A 15,251-nucleotide genomic window follows, 5' to 3' on the forward strand; every position below is an offset into this window, starting at 1 on the left:
AGTACTAGCAGCAGTAATAGTAGCGGTACTGGTAGCAGTAAAGTACAGCCAGTTTTCAGGACGACTGCTGTCGTCGGTCGTCATTTCTAGAAACATTGTTGACCTCCTCGTGAGAGAAAACCACATTCGGCAGCATCGTGTTTGTTTCCTTTGATGTTGATCAACAGGAAATTGGTCGAGCGGTTGAGATGTGAATAAACGTGTCCATTAAAAACAAACACTGTCATGCAGCTCGATGACTTCCGGCTCTGAGAAAACGCACAACTCATTGTCACTGCTGACTGACAACCGGAGGATAGCTGGGGGGAAGAAAGAAACCAGACACAGGAAAGAAAAGAAGCAGAGTTCCGACCGGAAGTGTCCACATGTCGGACGGAAGAGTCCAGTTTGACCCGAAATGACGACGCGAACATGTTTTTGTCGGCAAAAGAGAAAGTTGGACGAACTTACCTCACGAAAGACCGATAAAGAGTTACTCTTCCGGGGCGTGACGTCAGCAAGACTGCGCTCCTCTAGCCAATCAGAAGCCTCGCGTCTTCTTCCTCTCCTTCTTCTTGGGCATACAAACGGCCGCAGGTGCGCCACCAGGCGGTCTAGTTGAGAAGAGCCAGTTTGTCTCTCCTTACACCCGGAAGTGGACAAAGGACACAGACGGGAGTCTCAGAAGGCAACGCAGGATTTATTTGGTGAAGAGCTGAGCGACACCGACGGCTGAGGTTCCACAGGAGCTGAAGGCCGGCGGTGGAACAACAACCACGCGACCTCAGCAAACACACTGTGCTGCCGTGGCAAACTCTGACCTCAGGTCAGAAGGTCACTGAGAGTCAACGCTGAGAAAATATTCACAATTAGCTTTGGCTGCAAAAACACGACAACGTTCGTTCACAGAAGAGGAGGAGTTTGCATTCACAACACCACCACAGTTCCTCCTCCTGGTGGAGGCGGAGGGATACACAGAGAAACTAGTCCTTCCCTCCAGTCACCCACACCAGGGCTGTGTGTGATGTCTCTGACAGTGAAGAAGTCTCTCTCTCACGCACGCACACACACACACACACACAGACACACACACTTGTCCCCCCACAGGTGTGTCTTCATTTGATTACCTGACTCACATAGTACAGATAATGTTATTGTGTGTGTATATATATATATATATACACACACATATATTTTCATATATATATACATATATATATATATATATACATATATATATATATATACATATATATATATATATATACATATACATATATATATACATATATATATATATATATATATGTATATATATATATATATATATATATATATATATATACATACATACATAAATAGATATACATGTGTATATAATTGTACACTGAATCCCAGCTACCACCCAACAGAACATTGATGTCATTTATAAAAGAATCTTAAAGAAAAAAAATCATTGGAAGGATAATTTGCGCAACTGCATAGGTCAGTATGTCATAGAAACGCCTCCGCACCGGCGTGGCCACACACACACACACACACACACACACACACACACACACTCAGTGATCTTCTAGGGTGGTTTCCAGTTGCTGCTGATCCAAAACAAACACGCTGTGACTCTCGTCACAAGGACGACGAGCTCAGCCGGTGAGCAGGACGTCTCCAGTGTTCACTAACGACAGCAGCACCCCTGCTGGCAGCCCCCCCCCCCCCCTCCCCCACCCTAGCTGAAGAGCTTGAGGAAGCAGCCGTGGCAGTAGGGCTTGTCGTTCTGCTCCTTGAAGGTCCCTTTGTTGAGCTGCTTGAGGCAGAAGGCGCACACAAAGTGCTCCGGGTGGAACTTCTTGGCCATGGCGGTGATGCAGCGGCCCGTGATTGGCTTCTGGCAGCCGGAGCAGAGCGAGCCGCGATGCTCGTGGTAGTGAACCTCGCAGTAGGGCTGGCCGTCGTGCTCGAAGAAGCTGCCGTTGACGAAGGGCGTGAAGCACTCCTGCAAACAGGCAGGGAGAGACAGGCTGTCAGGAAGGCAGACAGACAGGCAGGGAGAGAGACAGGCCGTCAGGAAGGAAGACAGACAGACAGGCAGGGAGAGAGACAGGCCGTCAGGAAGGAAGACAGACAGGCAGGGAGAGAGACAGGCCGTCAGGAAGACAGACAGACAGGCAGGGAGAGAGACAGGCACTAGTTCAGGGGTGAGCAAACTCCTTGACTGCTGGGCCACAGTGGGTTCTACAGTGGGTTCTACAGTGGGCCAGAGGGGGTAGTGGAGCAGCAGCAGATGGATGCAGTGTTCTGGTGAGCCACCTCATCGGAGGAAACAGTCTATCCTGGAGAAAACCTGTTGCTTTAATGTCAATGGAAAATGAAGCAAAGTTGCAACCAAATCAGTGTCTTTGAAGCCCCACCAGGGTGTTTAGCTCTTAGAATCTCCCAGAACCATCCAGAACCATCCAGAACCTCCAGGGTGTTGAGCTCTTTATTGAAATGACTGTGAAAACACTGCAAACCTGGAGGAGATGCAGCTGTTTGATGACTGACTGAAGTTCGCCGGGACGCATATGGGCCGCATATGGCCCCCAGGCCGTAGTTTGCCCACGCCTGAATGAGTCACTCCACCAATCAAGACTCGTTGGTGGCAACCAACTTAATGAGTGCAATAGCGCCACCCACCCCCATTATTTGGACGAGGCGTCCGAGCAAGAGGAAAACCCACCCTGCACACAAAGCACTCGGGGTGCCAGAGGCTGCTGAGCGCTGAGATGTAGTTCTCCAGGATGGCCCGGGAGCAGCCGCCACACTTGGGAGCAAACATGTCGAAGTAGTCCTTCCTGCAGTAGGCCTTCCCGTCCTTCTCATGGAACCCTGCTCAGAGCCAACAGTGACATTAGACACATCACAGTAGAGCTTCACTGCCAGTTGTACCAGTTGAAGCAGGTTGAAGCAGGATGAAGCAGGATGAAGCAGGTTGAAGCAGGTTGAAGCAGGTTAAAGCAGTTTAGAGCAGGTTGAAGCAGGTTGAAGCAGGTTGAAGCAGGTTGAAGCAGGTTGAAGCAAGTTAGAGCAGGTTAGAGCAGGTTGAAGCAGGTTGAAGCAGGTTGAAGCAGGTTAGAGCAGGTTGAAGCAGGTTAAAGCAGGTTGAAGCAGGTTAGAGCAGGTTGAAGCAGGTTGAAGCAGGTTGAAGCAGGTTAAAGCAGGTTGAAGCAGGTTAAAGCAGGTTGAAGCAGGTTGAAGCAGGTTAAAGCAGGTTGAAGCAGGTTGAAGCAGGTTAGAGCAGGTTAAAGCAGGTTGAAGCAGGTAGACTGGAATTCTTGTGTGTTTCCCTGAGTCAGTGTAAAGATGCTAATAGTCTAAACACACAACAAAGTGTGCATGGCAAAGGTGCTGGCGATGCATACGGCTACACTCCTGAATACATTGTGCTTATTTACATGAAATAAATGAGAAAGATAAGAGGGACAAGCTGATGAAGGCGGAGCTAGAAGAGGGTTCCACTCAGTCTGGTTACATAAGTGTTGCTGGTGGGCGGGGCCTCACCCTCGGGGCCGAAGAAGGAGCCGCACTGGGCGCAGAAGAAGTGCTCGGGATGCCAGGTCCTCTCCAGCGCCGTCACCACTTTCTGAACACACACACACACACACACACACACACACACACACACACACACACACACACACACACACACACACACACGCCCAGAGCGAGAGGTCGTCACGGAGGACAGCCACTAGAGGGCGACGGTGGCGGCGGCGAGCACCTACGTCCAGGATGGGCCCGTTGCAGTAGAAGCAGCGCGGTGAGAAGAGCTGGTGGTAGTCGTGCTCGCAGTACGGCAGGCCGTCCCGCTCAAAGAAGTTCCTGGAGCCGATCTCCTCCTGGCAGTGCCGGCACACAAAGTGCTCCGGGTGCCACGTCCTGCCCATGGCCGTCACCACCTGCACACACACACACACACACACACACACACACACACACACACACACACACACACACACACACACACACACACACACACACACACCAGCTGGTCAGTGTGTAGGGGGCGGGGCCAAGGTAAACTCTGCCGTCCTGACAGCTTCTGGCTGTGTAATGGTTCACTTCTTTATTCTAGTAGTTGTCGCTTCAAGAGTCACTGTTGCTGTTGTGGAGGTGTGAACATCAAGACCTCTGACCTCTGACCTCTGGTCACTTCAGTCCAGGTTATTCTGTCGCCACTAATGTTTCATTACTGCTAAAAAAAAAATAATCATTTGGACTTTACTTTACTTCAGTACATTTCAGAACCCGTAGTTTCTTACTTTTACTTTGAGTCAGTACTTCTGGTCCAGTATTTCTTTTGACAAAAGTATCCATGCTACAGAACACTGTGTGAACGCTCTGCCGCCCCCTGCTGGCAGGGGCTCTCACCTGTCCCACGATGGGCTTGCAGCAGGCTCCACACACACCCTTGGCCAGCGTCTGCACCCCCAGCTTGTTGAGGTCCGACTGCAGGCTGCCCAGCATGTTGTCCAGCTTGTTGACCTGCGTGTGGCCACCGGGGGCGCCGCCTTTCCCCTGAGCCATGATCTGAGGACAGCGCGACAGGCCGGTGAGCCGCTGCCGCTGCAACCCATCGACAACGACAACGACAAAGACGACGGCAACGGCAGCGAATCAAAGGGCGGAAAAAGAGAGAAACAGGAAGTGGAGGCGGAGCCTGCCTGCATCGGGGGGAAGACGGGGTCGTACTCGGTCTGGCAGCCCACCGACACCAGGGCCTTGAGGGGTTCCGCTGGGGGGCGCTGGGTGGGAGGGGGAGGGGACCGGGCCGGGGGGGTGGGCGGGTCCAGAACCGGGCGAGGGGCTGCGACGGCAAGGGGCGGAGTTACCACCTGAACCGGCGGGGGCTGTGGGGGAGGAGGGGGAGGGGGCAGGGGGGGTGGAGCTGGGACGGGTTTCTCTGCGGGGGGGCAGCGGCATGGGGGAGTGGCGGCGGCAGCAAGCGGGGGAGACCTCATTGGTGGGGGGAAGAGGAGGAGGAGGGGCGAGTCGGGGGTGAGGACTATCTGAGGAGAGAAAGGGGGGGGGAGAGGAAGAGAGAGAGGGGGGAGAGGGGGGGGGAGAGAGGAGAGAGAGAGAGAGGGGGGAGGGGGGAGAGGGAGAGAGAGAGGGGGGGAGGGGGGAGAGGAGAAAGAGAGAGAGGGAGAGAGAGGGGAGGGGGGGAGAGGGAGAGAGAGAGGGGGGGGGGAGGGGGGGGAGTTGGAGACGTGTGGGTGGAGAATGAATTGGACCAATCAGCAGCAGTCGTCCATGCTGCGTTCACACCTTGTCCGGCTCGACGGCGCCCCCTTCAGTGCAGTGTGGCTGCAGGCTGGAGGTGAGCACGGCGCCCCCTGCCAGCCAGTCGTCCTGTTGGCGCTGGCGCTGGCGCTCAGGCCGGCCCAGTCCGAACTTGCCCTGCAGCTCCTCGATGACGCGGTCCTGAGAGCTGCTCTTGTTCACGATGACGGGGCCCAACCTGCGGCGCTGGGGCCCCTCGCGGTACATGGGGTGCACGTTGGGGGTCTCCTTGGTGCGCCTGATGACCGACTTCAACTGAAGGGGGCGACAGTGAGGCCACTGGTCAAGCAGCGCGAGGGGGGGGGGGCGCCACCCACTTTGTTAGCGGTCGTCAAAAGGTCAAAGGTCGCTCGCTCAAAGACTTCCGCGGTCGAGGGCGAACAGAGCAGCTCACTGCACACCATGCCGCTATGACTCCCATGATACATCAGGACACGTCAGCCTATCAGAACGAGGCACAGCAGCGTGCACCACGCAGTGGCGTCTTGATTGAGGATTTCTGCTGCAGTACCTCGAGTGGCCACTGGGAGAACTCGGCACGCAGCCATATTGCCAGTGCAGTATCCAGTTCTTATCATACATCCACAGTCTCCACAGCAGCAGCACAACACATGCAGTAGCAGCCGTTAGCATGTTAGCTTCAACGCTCCAGCATCGGCCTAGTCTGCCCCCTGCAGGACGGGCGGTGCAAGTACACCGAGGAGCCTCCTGGTGGTTCAGCCAATCAGCTGCCACCATGACCAGATGGACTGTTAGCACGCACACACACACACACACACATGCGCGTGCGGGGGGCGGAGCCCTACGTGTCCCGAGGCCGACACCCTCTCCAGGGAGGTGGGGGTCTGCAGCAGGGAGGCCTCGGGGGTCCCGGGGCAGGAGGACGGGGTTGCCGACTCATCCATCCAGCTGGCCTCCGTCATGGGGGTGACGCTGCCGTCCCACACGTCCCTGAAGGAGACGGAGAGCTCCTCCTCCTCCTCCTCCTCTTCCTCCTCGTCATTGGTCCAGTCCAGCTCGCCGTTCCCGTCCAGCGAGCCGTCCGTCAGTGTGGCGGTGAAGGTGTCGGGCTGCACGCTGCTCCTGTCCGACGCCACCAGCACCTCTTCCTCCATTAGCACCTCATCCACCACCTCCTCCTCCTCCACACCGGCCTCCTGGCTCAGGCTCATGGCCAGCAGCTTGTCCAGGGCCTCGTCCAGGGAGGCCTCCACCCTCAGCGGAGGCGGTGCCGAGCAAGAAGGAGGACGCGGGGAGAGTCTGGCAACCGCTGGAGAAAAACTGAGGTCCGGGTTGGGGAGGGGGGCAGAGCCAGAGGAGGAGAGAGGGGAGCAGCGCCGCCCTGCTGGCGGGCTGGGGGACTTGTGGTCCAGGACGGTGTTGACGGAGGCGAGCGAAGCGCTGGTGGACGCGCTGGAGCTGGTTCTGACCAGGCTGGAGGAGGAGCGAGACACACCCAGCCGGGGGGCGGAGCCAAGGTCTGGGTCAGAGGAGGTGTGGCTGCGGAGGAGGGGGAGGAGGGGGGCGGACTGGCTGGCCCCGCCCTCCTCGTCAATGTGCAGCTCCAGACTGGCGGACGGAGACACGACGAGGTGGGAGGGGTTGGAGAAAGAGGGTGGGGCCAGGAGGCCGACAGGAGAGGAGGAGGAGGAGGAGGAGCAGAGAGGAGGAGGAAGGTGACAGGTGAAGGCGGAGCTTCCGGCTGGTTCCGACAGGCCCAGAGAGGCGGGCTACACAGACACAGACAGGAAGCAGGAAGAAGACAGGTGAGATGGGTGTGGGGGGGAGGGGGGGTGGCTGACAGGAAGTGCAGGCCAGCTTCCTGTGGCGGCCGCCGCCGTCTCGCTACCTTGAAGTCGGACAGCGACGCCATCAGCTCGTCCAGCTCCCTGGTAGCGCAGGACGCCGACATGCGGGCCTGCTGCGCAGTGGGCGGGGCCAGGTCGGCGTGATGGGGCGGAGAACTGAAAAACGCAGAGGCCTCGTCAAACAGACGGCTAACAGGGGTGGGCAAACTACGGCCTGGGGGCCATATGCGGCCCGTTAAGCTACCTGGGCGGAGCCACGGAGACGTCCAACTCCTCCAGCAGACTCTCCACGGTGGACCGGGCCTCATCGGGCCCTGGTTTCTCCAGCGGGGGCGGGCTCACCGTGATGTCGGGCCCGCCTCCGTTCTCGTAGTGGCCGAAGCTGCAGGGCGGCAACGGCGGCGCCGCCTCCTCTGCTGAGGGAGCGAGACAGACCAAGGCTGAGTGGGGGGGGCTGTGGAGCAGCCCGGACCAGGAGCAGCCCGGACCAGGAGCTGCCCGGACTAGGAGCAGCCCGGACTAGGAGCAGCCCGGACCAGGAGCAGCCCGGACCAGGAGCAGCCTGGACCAGGAGCAGCCCGGACCAAGAGCAGCCTGGACCAGGAGCTGGCGAGGACGTACCGCTGGCGGCCAGGGAGGGGGCGCTCTGCTGCACGGCGTTGAGCTCCAGGAGGAGGCGGTCCAGCTCCGATAGGTTGCAGCCCAGCGCCGAGGTCATGGCGGCGGAGGCGGAGTCAGAGGACTTGAGTTTGTTTGGGAAGCTGTGGAAGAGACCAGAAGCTGCGTTTCCTCGACAGTTCTTCGCAAGATAAAAGTGAGATTTCTAAAGTTTCCACAAACTACAATTGTGATTTGCAGGCGTTTCCATTGAACGGTACGAGGACCGCCCCCTCGTCCCCCACTGCCCTCCTCTCCCTCTGCCCTCCTCCCCCACTGCCCTCCTCCCCTGCTGCCCTCCTCTAATTCCTGCTTTACACCTGCATCTCCAGGTTGTTTTGCTGTCCAGGTGCTGAGGACTAAATGTTCCGTCTCCTCCTCCGTCCAATCATAATGCAGCATGGTCACTGGCCAGTCAACTGGTCACGTGACCCCGTACGTCACGTCCACTGACACTGTGTCAGTGTGAACCAAGTGTTTCCATGACACTGGTGTGATGTTCCTCTCTGTGATCCATGTGAGAGACCTCCTGCTGAGAGTTAGAACCTCTCAGCCATGCTGGAGCGGAGCTTTGGGTTCCAGCACCAGCTGACATGTTCAGGTTTGGTGCAGTTCTAGGGGAACGTGTGTGTGTGTGTGTGTGTGTGTGTGTGTGTGTGTGTGGGGAACCTGTAGACGTGCTCCTCCTCCTCCTCCTCCTCCTCCTCCTCCTCAAAGTGGGACAGCGGAGAGCTGCTGCTGTCACGTGACCGCAAGCTCTTCTGGCTGGAGCCTAAACACTGCAGAGTACAGCATGAGGACACAGGTCACATGACCAGCTGTCCCTTTAAGACAGGGGCGGTCAGTGTCAGTCCCACAGGGGGCCGAGCTGCGGGACAACAGTGATCTTCCTCCACACTGAACAGTCAACCTTTCCATATGGAGCCAAACCAACCTGGACTATGGAGCAAGCAGAGCTTGATGCTGTACAATACATCACTGAATACTTCACACATTCAACATTGAATTTCAAATTTAAAAAATCTCTTCAAAATCAATAAAATGTACGCCTCTTTTTTTTGGTTTGCAGCCTTCTGATTTAAATTTCAACCGTAAGCTTTTTCCACGGGCTGATAATGGTTTTCAAAATAAAATAACAACCAGTTGAGTCATAATAATGTCCGTCAACAAACGTCCTGTCATGATTGACAGGCCAAAATACCAGCAGAGCATTCTGGGATTTGTAGTATTAGTGGATCCGTGTGCTGTATAATACTGGCAGGCCACCTCTAGCAGTGGCTCTGCAGCGCCTAGCGGGTCAAACATAAGTCAACTTAATTGACGTGCTTTTAAGAGCTGAGTGGGCGGAGTCACACCTGTTGCGACGAGCAGGGGGACCCATCCGAGCGGTCAATCAGCGAGCCGTTCAGAGCCTCAGCTGAGGGAGGGGGCGGGACGGGGGGCGGAGTCACATCCTGGTTGGTGGGGACGGAGTAGGGAGTCTCGTCACACAGGAACACCGGACGCTTGGAGATGTGGGAGGTAGTCGACTCCAAGTCAGCCAGCAGCGCGTCTGCGAAGCACAGGTGATGATGATGATGGAGGGGGCGTGTCACAGGCCAAGGTCATGTGACCTGGCTGGATCAATTAACATGTTCAGCTTCAAACATGACAAACAGGATCAAACCTCTCAAAACACCAACGTCAAAATGTCCTTAGTTCTGTCATCAGCGGTGATGTCTCTCTCACACACACACACACACAGTGTTGCACTGGAACAGAGGACAAAATAGACTGTGACATCAGAGGGTCCATCCATCAACACTCGTCCAGAATAGACTCACTTCCCCCACTGCCCCAACACACACACACACACACACACACACACACACACACACACACACACACACACACACACACACACACTTACACAGAGGCATCAGAACTGGACCAGAACACACAGAAAGCTACAGAAGTCATCATTTGTTCCCTCTAGCAGCAAGGTGCAGCAGGAGACTCCGCGGGCCAATCAGAAGGCAGCGCTGCCACCTGGAGGAGGACTCACCTCACAGCAGCTCAGAGCAGCGTCAGTGTCCAGCCGCCAGCAGCCCAGAGCGTGTGGACGCTGAGGTGGGAGGAGCCGGAGGAGTGGGAGGAGCTCCAGCCTCTGGTGACCTCTCACCTCTTTATGAACGCTGAGACACCTAGTGGTCCAGAGACAAACTGCAACCACAGGCGGCACCGGTCCAAACTGGTACCAACTGGACCTCTGATCCACAGTTATCTGAACTCAGCCACCTCTGCTGCAGCGCAGCAGTGTGTGTGAGTGTGGTGTGTGTGTGTGTGTGTGTGTGTGTGTTTCAGGGAAATGGGTGGGGACTATTTAAAGCTTCTGGCACAGCGCGGCGCCCCCGTCTGGGCAAAGAAATATCAGAGTAGCTGAAAATAATCTGCACCTGGTGCCGACGAACCCAACACGACACAAAGTGAACAGTCTGGACAGGTGGTCCCCCAGCAAAACACCCTTTCACAATAAAATCACTCAGAAGACCATCTGGTCTCTCCTCACATGTGGCCCCAAAGCTGCAGTCCACTGTCCCTGCAGGGGGCAGCAGTGAGTCCAGCAGCAGGACAGAGGGGCCAGCAACCCACACACACACACACACACACACACACACACACACACACACACACACACACACACAACTGAAAGTGTCTCACATTCATCTCAACATTGTGGTGGACATTCCTGAGGGGTGCGAGGGGGGCCTGTACAGTCCTGCTCTGTTCCTCACAGGGGACAGAAGAATTCCATACATTCCTCTGAGAGCAGCACACACACACACACACACACACACACACACACACACACACACACACACACACACACACACACACACACACTGAAGCAGGTCCAGTCTGGAAACCACGACACTCAAGGTGTGCTTCTGCAGGTCACAGTCATGGCCTGAAGGTGAAGCCACATCTTATTTATATGCCTCAGGAGGAGACCATGTGAAGCTGAGCACCAATCAGAGATGACCCCCCCGCCCCCCCGCCCAGACAGCTGCCGCACCATGAACCGGCCCGAACAACCACGATAACTACAACCGGCCGACACAGACGGTCAGACGGGTTGTCGCACACCTGCTCCACTGCATCAACGGTTGCCACCGACAGGAAGTGGTTGCCGGGCACCAGCGGCGCCCTCTACTGGCCTGCAACCCCACTGTTTTCCCGCTGCCTTGCCGCAGGAGGCTTCTCGGTCGGAGCAAGGGTGTGACGCTCACAGTGCACTACCCCACAGGCAACAGCAGGGGGCTCTGAACCTCTTGACCCCCTGACCTCAGCACAGTGCCACCTGCAGGACATTCACTCTCCAGGCTCCAGATGACATCACCTGAACAAGAGAGCATGATGAGGGGGAGGGGGGGGGGCAGGAAGTGAAGCCTTGGCTTTTAGCACCAGAGTGTGTGTGTGTGTGTGTGTGTTAGCATCATGAGGATCGTACTCCTGAAACTGCACTCACTTGTTTTCACAGTTGGAGGCGGACCTGTAGCCCACTACCAACCCCTGCCACTAGAGGGCATCAAACCCGTCCTCTAACACCAAGGTGTGCTCGTGGGACCGAGGTGGCCTGTGGTTGGTCAGTCTGATCAGCAATCCACGATGCCCCCTCCTGGGGGACTCCTGCAGCTGCCATCAGCCTGAATGATGTCTTCATGACGACCTGCTGGCTGCTGCCCCCTACTGTCCTGGAGGATTCATCATTCCTGTCCAAGATTGAGGAAGCCATGAGAAGGAGGCGCCAAGAGGCGCCACACTGAAACTTGTTAAAGTCGTCCTCAGCCCTGCCCAGGCCCCTCCCTGTGGGCGAGGCAGGAGGAGGTCACGACCTGGGAGGCGGTTGGCCTTGGACCCAGGACCTGGAGATGCTCGACATTCCTCCAGCAAGCAACAATCAGCCCTTTCAGGTCCTCGCTGGAACCTCTCCTGGCCCCTCCCACTGCTCCACGGTCCCAGACCTCCGTGGGTGGGGCATTCCGTCTGAACAAGGAGGTAAATTTAGCCTCCCGATCAGCTGCTGGAATAAAAGCCGTCCAGTCCAGAGGTCACAGGTCAATCAGCTGCAGGGTGAGAGGTCAGAAGACAGGGCAGAGATGCCAGGCATGGCCGGTGGAGCCCAGAGTCCCATCACAGTGTTCAGTCAGACAGCAACGTCAAACAGCAGTCAGCTCAAGTGTAAAAGCCAGGAGTGTTTTGGTTGGTTGGAATCTGTCACATGACTGCTGGATGTTTGCTCACCGTCACAAACATCATCAACAAACTGGTTCCACCACGTGATGAAAAGATAAAAGTCCACGCAATGTTTGCCTCTAATTCAAAAAGTGAGACAAATTTGTTCCAACTGTTATCAAACCAACAGCTGAACTTTAATGTGAAGGAAACATCCGGGCACCTCCAGGAGCCCCGCTACTGCTGCTGCTGCTCCTGCTGGAGGCCTGCAGGGCACCCACCACCACCGCCGCCCCTCCCTCCGAACCCACTTAAGGCACCGTTACCAACAGTGGGCAGAACTGGGCCGAGTAGGTTCCGAGCCGAGCCGCGAAACCGAACCCGTGTTCTTCAGCCACGGGCAGCTGGGAGCTCCGGGGGGAACCAGCCATGTTCCCCGCCCCGTCCGGACCGCGCAGGCGGACCCCAGCGAGCACACCGAGCCGCGGGCGGCGGGAACTCACCCAGGTCGTCCATGTCGCTTCTGGGTCGGCTCCGGTTCGGCTCCGGGTCACTTTGTCCGCGTTCCAGCTCTTCTCAAAACTTCTCCACTCCAACTCGTCCGCGCCGCCGCTGCTGCCCTGACGTCGGTCCGAGGGGCTCATGAACGCGCAGCGCAGACAGAGCGTCCTCTACTGGAACGCGCAGCCAGAGTGAAACTTACGGGCGACAGGCGGCACCTAGTGGCCACAAATAGGAAGTGCACATCTACCATAGAGGAACCGTCCTGGGATACAACTCTAAAGATGATGATGATGATGATGGTGGTGATGATGATGATGGTGATGATGATGATGGTGGTGATGATGGTGATGATGGTGATGATGATGATGATGATGGTTGTGATGATGATGGTGATGATGGTTGTGATGATGATGGTGATGATGATGAAGAAGAAGAAGAAGAAGAAGATGATGATGATGATGATGATGATGATGATGATGGTGATGATGACTGAAACCATCTCTGAACCGGAACATTAAGTTTTAATGAGAAAATCGAGACATGAGTTATACCGCAGCTGACCACTAGGGGAACAAAATGGGGGGGGGTGTTAAATGTTGCCATGTGACGTTCAGCCAGTGGCTGTGAAACAGCTTCATACGTCGCCTGTGCAGGAAGTAAGACTTTAATATTTGATCCCAACCCTCATGTATGTGAAGCTGCGCCTGAATTATTCACAACACAAGAGAGTGCATGAAGTCAGAGAGGAGCAGGAGCAGGAGGTAGAAGGAGCAGAAGGCAGAAGACCAGGAGGAGCAGCAGCAGGAGGAGCAGCCGGAGCAGCAGCAGGAGCAGCAGGTAGAAGGAACAGAAGGTAGAAGGAACAGAAGGTAGAAGACCAGGAGGAGCAGCAGCAGGAGCAGCAGCAGGAGCAGCAGGAGCAGGGGGGAGGTGAAGGAGCAGCAGGAGGAGCAGCAGGAGCAGGTGGGAGGTGAAGGAGCAGCAGGAGGAGTAGCAGGAGCAGGTGGGAGGTGAAGGAGCAGCAGCAGGAGCCGGAGGGAGGTGAAGGAGCAGCAGCAGGAGCCGGAGGGAGGTGAAGGAGGTCCAGTGAAGGTTCAGTTTGTTCCAGCTTCAGGCTGGAAGTAAAAACCAACAGATGAGAGAAACAAGCTGCAGGTAAGAATCCAGACAGGTGTGTGTGTGTGTGTGTGTGTGTGTGTGTGTGTGTGTGTGTGTGTGTGTGTGTGTGTGTGTGTGTGTGAGGATCAAATCAGACTGTTACTCCAGTTTTCTGGAGGTTTTCCAGATGTTTTCTCCTCCATTGTTTCCATTGCTGCTACATGAAGGAGATGTTTTATTCATGGAGTCCTGATTCTGAGAGTCAGTGAGGTGGAAGAGGGTCAGTGAGCAGCAGCGTTAGAGCGGCTGTTAGCATGTAGCTATACACACACTCATACACACACTCATACACACACACACATACACACACACCTACACACCTCGGAGGAGAGCAGTTATCTTCAGAGGACTTTACTCATTCCTCCTGCAGCTCGTTTTCCTGCTGTTGAAGAATTAACAATCTGTCTGTCTGTCTGACTGACTGACTGACTGACTGACTGACTGTCTGTCTGTCTGACTGTAATCACATGTTCTCTCGTTCTACCCTCACCGCAGCTGGAGGAGCTCATGAAGAGTCAGAGAGCGGGAGACGCTGCATGCACTTCCCCCTTCTCACCAACAGGGGGAGGTGGCGTGCAGGTCCAGCATGACTACCAGAAGGTGGCGTTCAAGATGTATGCTGCAAACGGCCGCGCTGCAGACGCCCAGAGGGACAGCAGCACCTGCACGTCCGGACCGGAGGACGAGACCCTGACCCAGTCCTCCACCCTCACCTTTGCAGAGAACCTGCAGGGGGCGCAGGTGGTGCACCTGAAGGAGTTTGTGCTGATAGACGATGAGGACGACGGGGACATGTCCCTCAGGGAGAAGACCGTGACCGACACCTCCACTGCTGACGGCCGGGCAGCCCAGCTGGTGTGTGGGAGGATGGGGTCCACCTCCAGTGACTCACTGAGTGAGGAGAGGAAGGGGGAGGAGCCTGCTTGGCCCGTTGAAGCTCCTCCCCCTGAGGAGGAGGAGGAGCAGGGATGCTGCTTCTGCTCCTGTTCCATCCTCTGACCCAAGGTCAAAGTTCAGCAGCAGGAGCGGAACCACGGAGTGGCGGTGGGCTTTGGTGAAGGACAGACGACAGAAGAACTGGAGAGAAGTCCACTGAGCCGAAGACTCATTGATGAAGACTCATTGATTCACTGTTCAAGTTGAGATTGTCAATAAACTTCTGATTCTTCTGATCACCATCACCATTCCCATCACCATTCCCATCATCATCACCACCACCATCATCATCACCATCATCACCATCACCATCACCATCACCATCGTCATCGTCATCACCATCATCATCATCATCACTATCATCATCCTCGTCATCATCATCATCACCACCACCATCATCATCATTGTTAAATGATGATGGGCAGGTTGACGGGGGGGGGGGCACTGGGCTGGCCTACGCCCCCACCACCAGGGCAGAGGGTGGATGATTGGATGTTTTGACCACTGTATAAAAAGTGTAAAAGTGGGTTAGTGGGAGGGACAGGGGAGATTGTAGGCGGAGCTTCTTGTTTGACTGACACTTGCCCACCACGGACCCCACTGGCCACAGAGATAACAGCTCACTGCTCTTATCTCCGCCTTGCACACCACCCACACCCGCCCACCTCCAGCTCT

General features: G+C 55.9%; 2 protein-coding genes across 3 annotated transcripts; one reads left to right on the forward strand and one right to left on the reverse strand.

Annotated features, from left to right (window-relative positions):
• Positions 1-660: 660 nt before the first annotated feature.
• Positions 661-12,620, reverse strand: LOC142886130 (paxillin-like). 2 transcript variants are annotated; one of them, XM_076023068.1, is made up of 12 exons: positions 12,482-12,620; positions 9,119-9,315; positions 8,433-8,542; positions 7,728-7,867; positions 7,351-7,519; positions 7,148-7,262; positions 6,105-7,028; positions 4,387-4,545; positions 3,741-3,914; positions 3,517-3,598; positions 2,696-2,844; positions 661-1,972 (listed from the first exon to the last, which is right to left on the reverse strand). In XM_076023068.1, the coding sequence occupies exons 1-12, from the start codon at positions 12,492-12,494 to the stop codon at positions 1,706-1,708; spliced, it is 2,499 nt and encodes an 832-aa protein (XP_075879183.1). In that variant the 5' UTR covers positions 12,495-12,620; the 3' UTR covers positions 661-1,705. The 2 variants fall into 2 exon arrangements, with proteins under 2 accessions (XP_075879183.1, XP_075879182.1); XM_076023067.1 differs by having other exon boundaries at positions 7,351-7,522.
• Positions 12,621-13,045: 425 nt separating this feature from the next.
• LOC142886138 (uncharacterized) lies at positions 13,046-14,954 on the forward strand. Its single transcript, XM_076023077.1, has 3 exons — positions 13,046-13,243; positions 13,320-13,637; positions 14,136-14,954. Exon 3 carries the CDS (start codon positions 14,148-14,150, stop codon positions 14,637-14,639), a length of 492 nt encoding a protein of 163 aa, XP_075879192.1. The 5' UTR covers positions 13,046-13,243; positions 13,320-13,637; positions 14,136-14,147; the 3' UTR covers positions 14,640-14,954.
• The last annotated feature ends 297 nt before the right edge of the window (positions 14,955-15,251 follow it).

Source organism: Nelusetta ayraudi, unplaced genomic scaffold (assembly GCF_046127955.1).
Source record: "Nelusetta ayraudi isolate G7.1 ecotype Tasmania unplaced genomic scaffold, CSIRO-AGI_Nayr_v1 ptg000014l, whole genome shotgun sequence".
In the NCBI taxonomy this organism is placed as follows: Eukaryota; Metazoa; Chordata; class Actinopteri; order Tetraodontiformes; family Monacanthidae; genus Nelusetta; species Nelusetta ayraudi.